The sequence below is a fragment of the Scyliorhinus torazame genome, unplaced genomic scaffold (genome assembly GCF_047496885.1).
Source record: "Scyliorhinus torazame isolate Kashiwa2021f unplaced genomic scaffold, sScyTor2.1 scaffold_463, whole genome shotgun sequence".
Lineage (NCBI taxonomy): Eukaryota > Metazoa > Chordata > Chondrichthyes > Carcharhiniformes > Scyliorhinidae > Scyliorhinus > Scyliorhinus torazame.
Window position 1 is genome coordinate 146,657 of NW_027308190.1, and position 17,438 is coordinate 164,094.

General features: G+C 58.6%; 1 protein-coding gene across 1 annotated transcript in view; it reads left to right on the plus strand.

Moving 5' to 3' along the window:
- LOC140406312 (caspase-2-like) overlaps positions 1-14,373 on the plus strand; it is a gene marked incomplete at its 3' end in the record, with an annotated part of 115,147 nt that extends 100,774 nt beyond the window's left edge. Inside the window, exons 5-9 of the mRNA XM_072494426.1 lie at positions 4,098-4,274; positions 7,474-7,602; positions 8,483-8,573; positions 9,291-9,440; positions 14,220-14,373. Coding sequence (XP_072350527.1) covers positions 4,098-4,274; positions 7,474-7,602; positions 8,483-8,573; positions 9,291-9,440; positions 14,220-14,373 — 701 coding nt within the window. The remainder of the gene's footprint in view (positions 1-4,097; positions 4,275-7,473; positions 7,603-8,482; positions 8,574-9,290; positions 9,441-14,219) is intronic.
- Positions 14,374-17,438: the final 3,065 nt, after the last annotated feature.

Below are 17,438 nucleotides of genomic sequence, written 5' to 3' on the forward strand. Positions count from 1 at the left end.
CTCGATGTCTCTCTGTCTCGATGTCTCTCTGTCTCGATGTCTCTCTGTCTCGATGTCTCGATGTCTCGATGTCTCTCTGTCTCGATGTCTCTGTCTCGATGTCTCGATGTCTCGATGTCTCGATGTCTCGATGGCTCGATGTCTCGATGTCTCGATGTCTCGATGTCTCGATGTCTCGATGTCTCTCTGTCTCGATGTCTCTCTGTCTCGATGTCTCTCTGTCTCACTGTCTCTCTGTCTCGATGTCTCTCTGTCTCTCTGTCTCGATGTCTCGATGTCTCTCTGTCTCTCTGTCTCGATGTCTCGATGTCTCTCTGTCTCGATGTCTCGATGTCTCTCTGTCTCTCTGTCTCTCTGTCTCGATGTCTCTCTGTCTCGAAGTCTCTCTGTCTCTCTGTCTCGATGCCTCTCTGTCTCGATGTCTCGATGTCTCTCTGTCTCGATGTCTCTCTGTCTCGATGTCTCTCTGTCTCGATGTCTCGAATCTCGATGTCTCTCTGTCTCGATGTCTCGATGTCTCTCTGTCTCGATGTCTCTGTCTCGATGTCTCGATGTCTCTCTGTCTCGATGTCTCGATGTCTCTCTGTCTCTCTGTCTCTCTGTCTCGATGTCTCTCTGTCTCGATGTCTAGATGTCTCTGTCTCGATGTCTCTCTGTCTCGATGTCTCTCTGTCTCGATGTCTCTCTGTCTCGATGTCTCTCTGTCTCGATGTCTCTCTGTCTCGATGTCTCTGTCTCGATGTCTCGATGTCTCTCTGTCTCGATGTCTCGATGTCTCTCTGTCTCTCTGTCTCGATGTCTCTCTGTCTCGATGTCTCTCTGTCTCGATGTCTAGATGTCTCTGTCTCGATGTCTCTCTGTCTCGATGTCTCTCTGTCTCGATGTCTCTCTGTCTCGATGTCTTTCTGTCTCGATGTCTCTCTGTCTCGATGTCTCTCTGTCTCGATGTCTCTCTGTCTCGATGTCGCGATGTCTCTCTGTCTCGATGTCTCGATGTCTCTCTGTCTCGATGTCTCTGTCTCGATGTCTCTCTGTCTCGATGTCTAGATGTCTCGATGTCTCTGTCTCGATGTCTCGATGTCTCTCTGTCTCGATGTCTCTCTGTCTCGATGTCTCTCTGTCTCGATGTCTCTCGGTCTCTCTGTCTCGATGTCTCGATGTCGCGATGTCGCGATGTCTCTCTGTCTCTCTGTCTCGATGTCTCGATGTCTCGATGTCTCTCTGTCTCGATGTCTCTGTCTCTCTGTCTCGATGTCTCTGTCTCGATGTCTCGATGTCTCGATGTCTCGATGTCTCTCTGTCTCTCTGTCTCTCTGTCTCTGTCTCGATGTCTCGATGTCTCTCTGTCTCGATGTCTCTGTCTCGATGTCTCGATGTCTCGATGTCTCTCTGTCTCTCTGTCTCTGTCTCGATGTCTCGATGTCTCGATGTCTCTCTGTCTCGATGTCTCGATGTCTCACTGTCTCTCTGTCTCGATGTCTCTCTGTCTCTCTGTCTCGATGTCTCTGTCTCGATGTCTCGATGTCTCGATGTCTCTCTGTCTCGATGTCTCTCTGTCTCTCTGTCTCTCGGTCTCTCTGTCTCGATGTCTCGATGTCGCGATGTCGCGATGTCTCTCTGTCTCTCTGTCTCGATGTCTCGATGTCTCGATGTCTCTCTGTCTCGATGTCTCTGTCTCTCTGTCTCGATGTCTCTGTCTCGATGTCTCGATGTCTCGATGTCTCTCTGTCTCTCTGTCTCTCTGTCTCTGTCTCGATGTCTCGATGTCTCTCTGTCTCGATGTCTCTGTCTCGATGTCTCGATGTCTCGATGTCTCTCTGTCTCTCTGTCTCTGTCTCGATGTCTCGATGTCTCGATGTCTCTCTGTCTCTCTGTCTCTGTCTCGATGTCTCGATGTCTCTCTGTCTCGATGTCTCGATGTCTCACTGTCTCTCTGTCTCGATGTCTCTCTGTCTCTCTGTCTCGATGTCTCTGTCTCGATGTCTCGATGTCTCTCTGTCTCTCTGTCTCGATGTCTCTCTGTCTCGATGTCTCGATGTCTCACTGTCTCTCTGTCTCGATGTCTCTCTGTCTCTCTGTCTCGATGTCTCTGTCTCGATGTCTCGATGTCTCTCTGTCTCGATGTCTCTCTGTCTCGATGTCTCTCTGTCTCGATGTCTAGATGTCTCGATGTCTCTGTCTCGATGTCTCTGTCTCGATGTCTCGATGTCTCTCTGTCTCTCTGTCTCGATGTCTCGATGTCTCGATGTCTCGATGTCTCTCTGTCTCGATGTCTCGATGTCTCTCTGTCTCGATGTCTCTCTGTCTCGATGTCTCTCTGTCCCTCTGTCTCGATGTCTCTCTGTCTCGATGTCTCTGTCTCGATGTCTCTCTGTCTCGATGTCTCGATGTCTCTCTGTCTCTCTGTCTCGATGTCTCGATGTCTCTCTGTCTCGATGTCTCTCTGTCTCGATGTCTCACTGTCTCTCTGTCTCACTGTCTCTCTGTCTCGATGTCTCTCTGTCTCTCTGTCTCTGTCTCGATGTCTCGATGTCTCGATGTCTCGATGTCTCGATGTCTCGATGTCTCGATGTCTCTGTCTCGATGTCTCGATGTCTCGATGTCTCTCTGTCTCGATGTCTCGATGTCTCTCTGTCTCGATGTCTAGATGTCTCGATGTCTCTGTCTCGATGTCTCTGTCTCGATGTCTCTCTGTCTCGATGTCTCTCTGTCTCGATGTCTCTCTGTCCCTCTGTCTCGATGTCTCGATGTCTCGATGTCTCTCTGTCTCGATGTCTCGATGTCTCTCTGTCTCGATGTCTCTCTGTCTCGATGTCTCGATGTCTCTCTGTCTCGATGTCTCACTGTCTCTCTGTCTCGATGTCTCTCTGACTCGATGTCTCTGTCTCGATGTCTAGAAGTCTCGATGTCTCGATGTCTAGATGTCTCGATGTCTCTCTGTCTCTCTGTCTCGATGTCTCTCTGTCTCGATGTCTCTGTCTCGATGTCTCGATGTCTCTCTGTCTCGATGTCTCGATGTCTCGATGTCTCTCTGTCTCGATGTCTCTGTCTCGATGTCTCGATGTCTCGATGTCTCTCTGTCTCGATGTCTCTCTGTCTCGATGTCTCTCTGTCTCTCTGTCTCGATGTCGCGATGTCTCGATGTCTCTCTGTCTCGATGTCTCGATGTCTCTCTGTCTCGATGTCTCACTGTCTCTCTGTCTCGATGTCTCTCTGTCTCTCTGTCTCTGTGTCTCGATGTCTCTGTCTCGATGTCTCTCTGTCTCGATGTCTCTCTGTCTCTCTGTCTCGATGTCTCTGTCTCGATGTCTCTCTGTCTCGATGTCTCTCTGTCTCGATGTCTCTCTGTCTCGATGTCTAGATGTCTCGATGTCTCTGTCTCGATGTCTCTGTCTCGATGTCTCGATGTCTCGATGTCTCGATGTCTCGATGTCTCGATGTCTCTCTGTCTCGATGTCTCTCTGTCTCTCTGTCTCTCTGTCTCGATGTCTCTGTCTCGATGTCTCTGTCTCGATGTCTCTCTGTCTCGATATCTCTCTGTCTCGATGTCTCTGTCTCGATGTCTCTGTCTCGATGTCTCTCTGTCTCGATGTCTCTCTGTCTCTGTCTCTCTGTCTCTCTTTCTCGATGTCTCTCTGTCTCAATGTCTCTCTGTCTCGATGTCTCTCTGTCTCGATGTCTCTCTGTCTCGATGTCTCTCTGTCTCTGTCTCTCTGTCTCTCTTTCTCGATGTCTCTCTGTCTCGATGTCTCTCTGTCTCAATGTCTCTCTGTCTCGATGTCTCTCTGTCTCGATGTCTTTCTGTCTCGATGTCTCTCTGTCTCGATGTCTCTCTGTCTCGATGTCTCTCTGTCTCGATGTCTCTGTCTCGATGTCTCCCTGTCTCGATGTCTCTCTGTCTCGGTCTCGATGTCTCGACGTCTCTCTGTCTCGACGTCTCTCTCTCTCGACGTCTCTGTCTCACTCATGTCTCTCACTCTGTCACTCTTTCTCTCTCTCACTCATTCTCTCTCACTCATTCTCTCTCTCTGTCTGTCTCTCTCTCGCTCCCTCTCACTCTCTCTCTCTCTCACTCTGTCTCTCTCTCTCTGTTCCAGTCATACCGGATGCAGTCCTCTCCGAGGGGGTTGGCCATCATTCTTAGTAATGTGACTTTTGGTGGAGTTCGCGACCTTGTGGATCGAGAGGGCGGCGAGATTGATCAGCTCGTTCTCTCCCAGCTTTTCAAAGATCTGGGATTCAGCATCCTTTCCCTACACAACCAAAGTGCAGAGGTGTGAGTCCTTTCCAAACCAACCGGGAGGCACTGAGCGTGGAGAGTGGTGTCAGGGGCGACTGATGTCTGCGGAGTGGTGTGAGGGGGGGCCTGTGGGGTGTGGTGTGGAGGAGGGCTGAGGCGTGGGGAGTGGTGTGAGGGGGGCTGAGGCGTGGGGAGTGATGTGAGGGGGGGCTGAGGCGTGGGGAGTGGTGTGAGGGGGGCTGAGGCGTGCGGAGTGGTGTGAGGGGGGGCTGAGGCGCGGGGAGTGGTGTGAGGGGGGGGCTGAGGCGTGAGGTGTGGTGTGAGGGGTGGGCTGAGGCGTGGGGAGTGGTGTGAGGGGGGCTGAGGCGTGGGGAGTGGTGTGAGGGGGGCCTGAGACGTGGGGAGTGGTGTGAGGGGGGCCTGAGACGTGGGGAGTGGTGTGAGGGGGGGCTGAGGCGTGGGGAGTGGTGTGAGGGGGGGGCTGAGGCGTGGGGAGTGGTGTGAGGGGGGCCTGAGACGTGGGGAGTGGTGTGAGGGGGGGGCTGAGGCGTGGGGAGTGGTGTGAAGGGGGCTGAGGAATGGGGAGTGGTGTGAGGGGGGCTGAGGCGTGGGGAGTGGTGTGAGGGGGGGCTGAGGAGTGGGGAGTGGTGTGAGGGGGGCTGAGGAGTGGGGAGTGGTGTGAGGGGGGCTGAGGCGTGGGGAGTGAGGGGGAGCTGAGGCGTGGGGAGTGAGGGGGAGTTGAGGCGTGGGGAGTAAGGGGGAGCTGAGGCGTGGGGTGTGAGGGGGGGCTGAGGCGTGGGGAGTGAGGGGGAGCTGAGGCGTGGGGAGTGGTGTGAGGGGGGGCTGAGGCGTGAGGTGTGGTGTGAGGGGGGGCTGAGGCGTGGGGAGTGGTGTGAGGGGCGCTGAGGCATGGGGAGTGGTGTGAGGGCGGGCTGAGGCGTGCGGAGTGATGTGAGGGGGGGGCTGAGGCGTGGGGAGTGGTGTGAGGGGGGGGCTGAGGCGTGCGGAGTGATGTGAGGGGGGGCTGAGGCGTGGGGAGTGATGTGAGGGGGGGCTGAGGCATGGGGAGTGGTGTGAGGGGGGGGCTGAGGCGTGGGGAGTGGTGTGAGGGGGGCTGAGGCGTGGGGAGTGGTGTGAGGGGCGCTGAGGCATGGGGAGTGATGTGAGGGCGGGCTGAGGCATGCGGAGTGATGTGAGGGGGGGCTGAGGCGTGGGGAGTGGTGTGAGGGGGGGCTGAATCGTGGGGAGTGGTGTGAGGGGGGGCTGAGGCGTGGGGAGTGGTGTGAGGGGGGGCTGAATCGTGGGGAGTGGTGTGAGGGGGGGCTGAGGCGTGGGGAGTGGTGTGAGGGGGGCTGAATCGTGGGGAGTGGTGTGAGGGGGGGCTGAGGCGTGGGGAGTGGTGTGAGGGGGGCCTGAGACGTGGGGAGTGGTGTGAGGGGGGGCTGAGGCGTGGGGAGTGGTGTGAGGGGGGGCTGAAGCGTGGGGAGTGGTGTGAGGGGGGCCTGAGGCGTGGGGAGTGGTGTGAGGGGGGCTGAGGCGTGGGGAGTGTTGTGAAGGGAGGGCTGAGGCGTGGGGAGTGGTGTGAGGGGGGGCTGAGGCGTGGGGAGTGTTGTGAAGGGAGGGCTGAGGCGTGGGGAGTGGTGTGAGGGGGGGCTGAGGCGTGGGGAGTGGTGTGAGGGGGGGCTGAAGCGTGGGGAGTGGTGTGAGGGGGGCTGAGGCGTGGGGAGTGTTGTGAAGGGAGGGCTGAGGCGTGGGGAGTGGTGTGAGGGGGGGCTGAGGCGTGGGGAGTGGTGTGAGGGGGGGCTGAAGCGTGGGGAGTGGTGTGAGGTGGGGCTGTGGCGTGGGGAGTGGTGTGAGGGGGGCTGAGGCGTGGGGAGTGGTGTGAGGGGTGGCTACGGTGTGGGGAGTGGTGTGAGGGGGGCTGAGGCGTGGGGAGTGGTGTGAAGGGAGGGCTGAGGCATGGGGAGTGGTGTGAGGGAGGCTGAGGCGTGGGGAGTGGTGTGAGGGGTGGCTACGGTGTGGGGAGTGGTGTGAGGGGGGCTGAGGCGTGGGGACTGGTGTGAGGGGGGGCTGAGGCGTGGGGAGTGGTGTGAGGGGTGGCTACGGTGTGGGGAGTGGTGAGGGGGGGGTTCTGAGGCGTGGGGGGTGGTGTGGGGAGGGCTAAGGCATGTGGAGTGTTGAAGGGGGGGCTGAGGCGTGAGGTGTGGTGTGAGGCGGGGCTGAGGCATGGGGAGTGGTGGGGGGGGCTGAGGGGTGGGGAGTGTTGTGAGGGGGGGCTGAGGCTTGGTGGGGTGGTGTGAGGGGGGTCGGAGGGGTGGAGTGAGCGGGGGGTGGTGAGGGGGGGTCTGAGGCGCGGGGGGTGGTGTGAGGGTGGGCCTGAGGCATGGGGAGTGGTGTGAAGGGGGCTGAGGCATGGGGAGTGGTGTGAGGGGGTGTCTGAGGCGTGGGGAGTAATGTGAGTGGGGACTGAGGTGTGGGGAGTGGTGTGAGGGGGGGCTGAGGCATGGGGAGTGGTGTGAGGGGGGCTGAGGCGTGGGGAGTGGTATGAGGGGGGGCTGAGGCGGGAGTTGTGTTGTGAGGGGGGCTGAGGAGTGGTGTGAGGGGTGGGCTGGGGCGTGCGGGGTGGTGTGAGGGAAGGCTGAGGCGTGGGGAGTGGTGTGAGGGGGGCCTGATGCGTGGGGACTGAGGAGGGGGGTGTGCTGAGGCGTGGGGAGTGGAATGGGGGGGGCTGAGGTGTGGGGAGTGGCATGGGGGGGGGGTTCTGAGGCGTGGGCAGTGGTGTGGGGGAGGGCTGAGGCGCTTGGAGTGGTGTGAGCGGGGCTGAGGCACGGGGAGTGTTAAAGGGGGTGGGGGGGGCTGAGGCGTGGGGAGTGGTGTGAGGGGGGCTGAGGTGTGGGGAGTGGTGAGGGGGGGTCTGAGGCCTGGGGGGTGGTGTGAGGGGGCGGGCCTGAGGCGTGAGGAGTGGTGTACTGACCCTCTGACAGTCCCCTTCTCTCACCTCCCCATTTCAATCCTTCTGCTTCATTTCACTCCCGCTTCTCGCTCCCCCCTTCTCACCCCTCCCCCTTCTTGCCCCTCCCCCTTCTTACCACTCCTCCTCCGCATTGGCACCCTCCTCTTCTCGCCGCCCTCTTCTCGCCCCCACTTCTCGTCCCCTCCCCCCTTCTCCCTCTCGCCTCCCCCTTCTTGTCCCACCCACCTCCGCCCCCACCCCCCCTCAATTCTCTCTGCAGGTAATGCACGGAGAGTTGGTGAGATTTGCCGCCCAGCCGGACCATCGTTCTGTGGACTCGTGCGTTGTGGCCGTCCTCTCCCACGGAGTGGAGGGGGCAGTCTACGGATCTGACGGTGAACTCCTGCAGGTAGGGTGGAGCGTCGGGTGTGGGGGTCCTGAGAGGTACAAGGTGGAGTGACCAGTGGGGCAGGGAGAGTGTGGGTTCAGAGTGAGGCCCCCCCCCGGCCCACCCAAGGATTAGGGATTTTATCTTGGCCAGAGGTCTGGAAGGGGTACAAGCCAGGGGTGACTTCAATGCACCTCTTCCAGCCTTGGCCCTGTCTGTACCTTCCTCACAATCTCAGAAACTGAACTGGCACCAGCCATATAAATACGGTGGCTGCAAGAGCAGGTCAGAGGCTGGGAATCCTGTGGAGAGTTCCCCCGAAGCCTGTCCACCATCTACAAGGACACAGGTTGGGAGTGTGATGGGATACTCTCCACTTGCCTGGATGAGTGCGGCTCCCAACAACATTCTCGAAGCTCGACACTATCCAGGTCAAAGCAGCCCCGTTTGATTGACACGCTAACCACAAACATTCAGTCCCTCCACCACCGACGCCCAGAGGCAGCTGTGTGTACCGGCTAAAAGATGCACAGCAGCGACTCGCCGGGGTTCCTTCAGCAGCACGTTCCAAACCAGCCACCTCTACCATCTAGAAGGACAAGGGGCAGCAGACACATGGGGAACACCACCGCCTGCAAGTTCCCCTCCAAGTCACTCACCATCCTGACTTGGAAATACATCGGCCGTTCCTTCACCGTCCCTGGGTCAGAATCCTGGACCTCCCACCCTAACAGCACTGTGGGTGTACCTACACCACACACACTGCAGTAGTTCAAGATGGTGGCTCAGGACCACCTTCCCGAGGGGCAGTTAGAGATAGGGAATAAATGCTGGGCTGAGCCAGCGACACCCACATCACCGTGAATGTATAAATAAAAATCTCTGAATGTTTCTCTTCCAGATCCAGGATATCTTCCGCCTGTTCGACAATGACAACTGTCCCCAACTCCAAAACAAACCAAAAATGTTCTTCATCCAGGCTTGTCGTGGAGGTTTGTCTTAATCTTTGTCTGCATGTGTGTGTTTTGCATGTGTGAGTCTTTGCATGTGTGTGTCTCTGCGTGCGTGTGTCTATGTGTATGTCTGTGCATCTGTGTGTGTCTGTGTGTCTCTGCGTCTGTGTGTGTGTATCTCAGGGTGTGTCTGTATGTACACGTGTGTCTATGCACATGTGTTTGTACGCAAGTGTCTATGCACTTGTGAGTTGGCACGTGTGTCTATGCACATGTGTCTGTATGCATGTGTGTGCCTATGCACGTGTGTCTATGCAGACGTGTGTGTGTAAGTACGTGTGTCTGCACGTGTGTGTGTATGCACATGCGTGTGCCTGTATGCCCGTGTGTGTGTCTACACCTGTGTGTGTGTGTCTGTACATCTGTGTGTGTGTGTGTCTGTACATCTGTGTGTATGTGACTGTAAGCCTGTGTGTGTGTCTGAACCTGTACACGTGTGTGTGTCTGTATCTGTGCGCGTACGTCAGTGTCTCTTTCTTTGCAGGTGTGTCTCTGCACTGGTATCTGCGTGTATGTCCAAACGCATGTCTCTCTTGTTGTGCCCCCTTGCCAGACCCATCTCATTACCTCACTCCCTTTCCCCGTCCAGTCTCCTGAACCCCACTCCCCCAACTCTCTCTGCCTTTCTATATCAATCTCTATCTTGCTCTCGTGTGCAGCGTTCGCTGACTGAGGCTGGTTTTGTGTGTGTTTTAGACCAGACAGACAGTGGTGTGGATCTGCAAGATGGAAAGGAACGCTCAAACTCCCCGGGCTGTGAACAGAGTGACGCAGGGAGAGAGGATACTCTCAGGGTTAAACTGCCAACGCGATCCGATAGCATCTGTGGCTATGCATGTTTGAAAGGTAATATACTAACAGAAGGAGCCGGGCTGATTCATCCCTCCCTAACCCAGGAATCACTGGATCAGGAGCAGGAACCCGGGATGATTCACCTCCTCCCGAACCCAAGGATCACTGGACAAGGATCAGGAGCAGGAACCCGGGCTGATTCACCTCCTCCCGAACCCAGGAATCACTGGACAGGGATCAGGAGCAGGAACCCGGGCTGATTCACCCCCTCCCGATCCCAAGGGTCACCAGACAGGGATCAGGAGCAGGAGCCCGGGCTGATTCACGCCCTCCCTAACCCAGGGTGACTGGACAGGGATCAGGAGCAGGAACCCGGGCTAATTCACCCCCTCCCTATCCCAAGGGTCACCAGACAGGGATCAGGAGCAGGAACCCGGACTGATTCACCCCCTCCCTAACCCAGGGATCACTGGATCAGGAGCAGAAACCCGTGCAGCTTCACCTCCTCCCGAACTCCGGGGTCACCGGACATGGATCAGGAGCTGGAATCCGGACTGATTCACCCCCTCCCTAACCCAGGGGTCACTGGACAGGGATCAGGAGCAGGAACCCGGGCTGATTCACCCCCTCCCAAACCAAGGGTCACTGGTCAGGGATCAGGAGCAGGAACCCGGGCTGATTCACCTCCTCCCGAACTCAGGGGTCACCGGACAGGGATCAGGAGCTGGAATCCGGACTGATTCATCCCCCCTCCCTAACCCAGGGGTCACTGGACAGGGATCAGGAGCAGGAACCTGCACTGATTCGCCCCCCTCCATAACCCAGGGTTCACTGGACAGGGATCAGGAGCAGGACCCCGGACTGATTCACTCCCCCTCCCTATCCCAGAGTCACTGGACAGGGATCAGGAGCAGGAACCCGGGCTGATTCACCCCTTCCCTAACCCAGGGTCACTGGACAGGGATCAGGAGCAGGAACCCGGGCTGATTTAGCTCCTCCCGAACCCAGGGATCACTGGACAGGGATCTGGAGCAGGAACCCGGGCTGATTCACCCCCTCCCTAACCCAGGGTCACTGGACAGGGATCAGGAGCAGGAACCCGGACTGATTCACCTCCTCCCAAACCCAGGTATCACTGGACAGGGATCAGGAGCAGGAACCCGGACTGATTCACTCACCCTCCCAAACCAGGGGTCACTGGACAGAGATCAGGAGCAGGAACCCGGACTGATTCACTCCCCATCCCTAACCCAGGGGTCACTGGACAGGAATCAGGAGCTGGAACCCGGACTGATTCACCCCCTCCCTAACCCAGGGGTCACTGGACAGGGATCTGGAGCAGGAACCCGGACTGATTCACTCCCCCTCCCTAACCCAGGGGTCACTGGACAGGGATCAGGAGCAGGAACCTGGACTGATTCACTCCCCCCTCCCAAACCCAGGATTCACTGGACAGGGATAAGTAGCAGGAACCCGGGCAGATTCACCCCCGCCATAACCCAGGGATCACTAGATCAGGAGCAGAAGCCGGGCTGATTCACCTCCTCCCAAACCCAGGGATCACTGGACAGGGATCAGGAGCAGAACCCGGGCTGGTTCACTCTGGCCAGGGATCCGGAGCAGGAACCCGGGCTGGTTCACTCTGGCCAGGGATCTGGAGCAGGAACCCGGGCTGATTCATTCTGGACAGGGATCAGGAGCAGGAACCCGGGCTGATTCACCACCTCCCTAACCCAGGGTCACTGGACAGGGATCAGGAGCAGGAACCCGGGCTGATTCACCCCCTCCCTAACCCAGGGGTCACTGGACAGGGATCAGGAGCAGGAACCCGGACTGATTCACTCCGTCCCTAACCCAGGGTCACTGGACAGCGATCAGGAGCAGGAACCCGGACTGATTCACCCCCTCCCTAACCCAGGGGTCACTGGACAGGGATCAGGAGCAGGAACCCGGGCTGATTCACCCCCTCCCTAACCCAGGGTCACTGGACAGGGATCAGGAGCAGGAACCCAGGATGATTCACCCCCTCCCTAACCCAGGGTCGCTGGACAGGGATCAGGAGCAGGAACCCGGGCTGATTCACTCCTCCTTAACCCAGGGTCACTGGACAGGGATCAGGAGCAGGAACCCGGACTGATTCACTCCCTCCCTAACCCAGGGTCACTGGACAGCGATCAGGAGCAGGAACCCGGGCTGATTCACCCCCTCCCTAACCCAGGGGTCACTGGCCAGGGATCAGGAGCAGGAACCCGGGCTGATTCACCCCCTCCCTAACCCAGGGTCACTGGACAGGGATCAGGAGCAGGAACCCAGGATGATTCACCCCCTCCCTAACCCAGGGTCGCTGGACAGGGATCAGGAGCAGGAACCCGGGCTGGTTCACTCCTCCTTAACCCAGGGTCACTGGACAGGGATCAGGAGCAGTAACCCGGACCGATTCACCCCCTCTCTAACCCAGGGTCACTGGACAGGGATCAGGAGCAGGAACCCGGACTGATTCACCCCCTCCCTAACCTATGGGTCACTGGACAGGGACAGGGATCAGGAGCAGGAACCCGGACTGATTCACCCCCTCCCTAACCCAGGGTCATTGGACAGGGATCAGGAGCAGGAATCCGGACTGATTCACCCCCTCTCTAACCCAGGGTCACTGGACAGGGATCAGGAGCAGGAACCCGGGCTGATTCACCCCCTCCCTAACCCAGGGGTCACTGGACAGGGATCAGGATCAGGAGCCCGGACTGATTTACCCCCTTCCCTTACCCAGGGTCACTGGACAGGGATCAGGAGCAGGAACCCGGACTGATTCACCCCCTCCCTAACCCAGAGGTCGCGGACAGGGATCAGGAGCAGGAACCCGGACTGATTCACCCCCTCCCTAACCCAGGGTCACTGGACAGGGATCAGGAGCAGGAACCCGGACTGATTCACCCCCTCCCTAACCCAGGGTCACTGGACAGAGGTCAGGAGCAGGAACCCGGACTGATTCACCCCCTCCCTAACCCAGGGTCACTGGACAGAGGTCAGGAGCAGGAACCCGGGCTGATTCACACCCGCCATAACCCAGGGATCACTAGATCGGGAGCAGAAGCCGGGCTGATTCACCTCCACCCAAACCCAGGGATCACTGGACAGGAATCAGGAGCAGAACCCGGGCTGGTTCACTCTGGCCAGGGATCCCGAGCAGGAACCCGGGCTGGTTCACTCTGGCCAGGGATCTGGAGCAGGAACCCGGGCTGATTCATTCTGGACAGGGATCAGGAGCAGGAACCCGGGCTGATTCACCACCTCCCTAACCCAGGGTCACTGGACAGGGATCAGGAGCAGGAACCCGGGCTGATTCACCCCCTCCCTAACCCAGGGGTCACTGGACAGGGACCAGGAGCAGGAACCCGGACTGATTCACTCCCTCCCTAACCCAGGGTCACTGGACAGGGATCAGGAGCAGGAACCTGGACTGATTCACTCCCTCCCTAACCCAGGGTCACTGGACAGCGATCAGGAGCAGGAACCCGGACTGATTCACCCCCTCCCTAACCCAGGGGTCACTGGACAGGGATCAGGAGCAGGAACCCGGGCTGATTCACCCCCTCCCTAACCCAGGGTCACTGGACAGGGATCAGGAGCAGGAACCCAGGATGATTCACCCCCTCCCTAACCCAGGGTCGCTGGACAGGGATCAGGAGCAGGAACCCGGGCTGATTCACTCCTCCTTAACCCAGGGTCACTGGACAGGGATCAGGAGCAGGAACCCGGACTGATTCACTCCCTCCCTAACCCAGGGTCACTGGACAGCGATCAGGAGCAGGAACCCGGGCTGATTCACCCCCTCCCTAACCCAGGGGTCACTGGCCAGGGATCAGGAGCAGGAACCCGGGCTGATTCACCCCCTCCCTAACCCAGGGTCACTGGACAGGGATCAGGAGCAGGAACCCAGGATGATTCACCCCCTCCCTAACCCAGGGTCGCTGGACAGGGATCAGGAGCAGGAACCCGGGCTCGTTCACTCCTCCTTAACCCAGGGTCACTGGACAGGGATCAGGAGCAGGAACCCGGACCGATTCACCCCCTCTCTAACCCAGGGTCACTGGACAGGGATCAGGAGCAGGAACCCGGACTGATTCACCCCCTCCCTAACCTATGGGTCACTGGACAGGGACAGGGATCAGGAGCAGGAACCCGGACTGATTCACCCCCTCCCTAACCCAGGGTCATTGGACAGGGATCAGGAGCAGGAATCCGGACTGATTCACCCCCTCTCTAACCCAGGGTCACTGGACAGGGATCAGGAGCAGGAACCCGGGCTGATTCACCCCCTCCCTAACCCAGGGGTCACTGGACAGGGATCAGGATCAGGAGCCCGGACTGATTTACCCCCTTCCCTAACCCAGGGTCACTGGACAGGGATCAGGAGCAGGAACCCGGACTGATTCACCCCCTCCCTAACCCAGAGGTCGCGGACAGGGATCAGGAGCAGGAACCCGGACTGATTCACCCCCTCCCTAACCCAGGGTCACTGGACAGGGATCAGGAGCAGGAACCCGGACTGATTCACCCCCTCCCTAACCCAGGGTCACTGGACAGAGGTCAGGAGCAGGAACCCGGACTGATTCACCCCCTCCCTAACCCAGGGTCACTGGACAGGGATCAGGAGCAGGAACCCGGGCTGATTCACCCCCTCCCTAACCCAGGGTCACTGGCCAGGGATCAGGAGCAGGAACCCGGGCTGATTCACCCCCTCTCTAACCCAGGGTCACTGGACAGGGATCAGGAGCCGGAACCCGGGCTGATTCACTCCCTCACTAACAGTGAATGTGTTCTCTCGCTCCACAGGTACAACTGCCTTGAGAAACACACGGAAAGGCTCCTGGTATGTTCAGGCTCTCTCACAGGTGCTGGCTCAAAATGCTAAGGACATGCATTTGGCTGACATGTTGGTGAAAGTGAGTGAAAGAGCTGATATATTGACATCTGTAATACTCCCCCAGTACTGACCCTCTGACAATGCTGCGCTCCCCCAGTTCTGACCCTCTGACAGTGCGGCACTCCCTCAGTACTGTCCCTCTGACAGTGCAGCGCTCCCTCAGTATTGATCCTCTGGCAATGCTGTGCTCCCTCAGTACTGACCCTCTGACAGTGCAGCACTCCCTCAGTACTGATCCTCTGACAGTGGGGCACTCCCTCAGTACTGATCCTCTGACAGTGCAGCACTCCCTCAGTACTGATCCTCTGACAGTGCAGCGCTCCCTCATTACTGATCCTCTGGCAATGCTGTGCTCCCTCAGTACTGACCCTCTGACAGTGCAGCACTCCCACAGTACTGACCCTCTGACAGTGGGGCACTCCCTCAGTACTGACCCTCTGACAGTGCAGCACTTCTCCAGTTCTGACCCTCTGACAGTGCGGCACTCCCTCAGTACTGACCCTCTGACAGTACGGCACTCCCTCAGTACTGACCCTCTGACAGTGCAGCAGTCCCCCAGTACTTACCCTCTGACAGTGCGGCACTCCCTCAGTACTTGCCCTCTGACAGTGCGGCACTCCCTCAGTACTTGCCCTCTGACAGTGCAGCACTCCCCCAGTACTGACCCTCTGACAGTGAGGCTCTCCCTCAGTATTGACTCTCTGACAGTGCAGCACTCCCTCAGTACTGACCCTCTGACAGTGCAGCAGTCCCTCAGTACTGACCCTCTGACAGTGAGGCGCTCCCCCAGTACTGACCCTCTGACAGTGCGTCACTCCCTCAGTACTGACCCTCTGACAGTGCGGCACTCTCTCAGTACTGACTCTGACAGCGCGGCACTTCCTCAGTACTGACCCTCTGACAGTGCAGCACTCCCTCAGTACTGACCCTCTGACAGTGCAGCTCTCCCTCAGTCCTGATCATCTGACAGTGCTGCGCTCCCTCAGTACTGATCCTCTGACAGTGCAGCACTCCCTCAGTACTGACCCTCTGACAGTGCAGCACTTGCTCAGTACTGACTCTGACAGTGCTGCGCTCGCTCAGTCCTGACCCTCTGACAGTGCAGCACTCTCGCAGTCCTGACCTTCTGACAGTGCAGCACTCCCTCAGTACTGACCCTCTGACAGTGCAGCACTTGCTCAGTACTGACTCTGACAGTGAGGCTCTCCCTCAGTATTGACTCTCTGACAGTGCAGCACTCCCTCAGTACTGACCCTCTGACAGTGTGGCACTCCCTCAGTACTGACCCTCTGACAGTGCAGCACTCCCTCAGTACTGACCCTCTGACAGTGCAGCACTCCCTCAGTACAGACCCTCTGACAGTGCAGCATTCCCTCAGTCCTGACCCTCTGACAGCGCGGCACTCCCTCAGTACTGACCCTCTGACAGTGCAGCACTCCCTCAGTACTGACCCTCTGACAGTGAGGCGCTCCCTCAGTACAGACCCTCTGACAGTGCAGCACTCTCTCAGTACTGACTCTGACAGCGCGGCACTCCCTCAGTACTGACCCTCTGACAGTGAGGCGCTCCCTCAGTACAGACCCTCTGACAGTGCAGCACTCTCTCAGTACTGACTCTGACAGCGCGGCACTCCCTCAGTACTGACCCTCTGACAGTGCACCAGTCCCTCAGTACTGACCCTCTGAAAGTGAGGCGCTCCCTCAGTACTGACCCTCTGACAGTGCGGCACTCCCTCAGTACTGACCCTCTGACAGTGCGGCACTCTCTCAGTACTGACTGACAGCGCGGCACTCCCTCAGTACTGACCCTCTGACAGTGCAGCACTCCCTCAGTACTGACCATCTGACAGTGTGGTACTCCCTCAGCACTGACCCTCTGACAGTGCAGCACTCCCTCAGTACAGACCCTCTGACAGTGCTGCACTCTCTCAGTACTGACCCTCTGACAGTGCAGCACTCCCTCAGTACTGACCCTCTGACAGTGCTGCACTCTCTCAGTACTGACCCTCTGACAGTGCAGCACTCCCTCAGTACTGACCCTCTGACAGTGCAGCACTCCCTCAGTACTGACCCTCTGACAGTGCAGCACTCCCTCAGTGCTGACCCTCTGACAGTGCAGCACGCTCTCAGCGCTGTTCAATAATATTGGAGGTCCACTGCCTGATAATAATTTAATAATTGTCGAATGGTCCTGTTCAACTGATAACTGCTGCACAGTAAGGAAGTGGAGCAGAGTTGATATATGTACTGGGTGGGGGGGGGAAGGTGGGGGTGGGGAAGGTGGGGGGGGGGAAGGTGGGGGGGGGGGAAGGTGGGGGGGGGGGAAGGTGGGGGTGGGGAAGGTGGGGGGGGAGGTGGGGGGGGGAAGGTGGGGGTGGGGAAGGTGGGGGTGGGGAAGGTGGGGGGGGAGGTGGGGGGGGGAAGGTGGGGGTGGGGAAGGTGGGGGGGGATGGTGGGCGTGGGGAAGGTGGGGGGGAGGGGGGGTGGGGGGGGGGGTGGGGGTGAAGGTGGCGGGGTGGGGTGGTGGGGGGAATGTTGGGGGGGAGGTGGGAGGGGAAGGGGGGGAAGGTGGGGGGGAAGGTGGGGGTGGGGGGGAGGGGGTGGGGAAGGTGGGGATGGGGGGGGAAGGTGGGAGGAGGTAGGGTGGTGGGGGGTAAGGTTGGGGGGGAAGGTGGGGGTGGGGGAGGTGTGGGGGGGGAAGGTGGGGGTGGGGAAGGTGGGGGGGAGGGGGTGGGTGGGGGGGAGGTAGGGGGGTGGAGTCAGTGTCTGAGTATGCGTAACTGTTGAACACATTGACATACAGCAGCCAGGTTGTCATCTCATCCCCTCTGACTCTCTGACCTACACTGGCACCTGGTCCCGCAGCCCCTCAATGTTAAAGCCCTCATCTTTCAAACCCCTACATAGCCTACCTACTTCAGTAACTTCCTCCAGCCCCTATACGTCTTCATCCCTATCTCTAACCTCCTCCAGTCCCAACACCCCTTTATCCCTATCTCTGTAACCTCCTATAACCCCTATTTCCCTCCTTATCTCTTAACCTCTCTCCTGCTCTGCCTTTCTCACAGCCTGGCCTGCCTCCAACCCCCCGCTTCCCATCTGTGCGTGCGTCTCTCTCGCTCTGTCTCT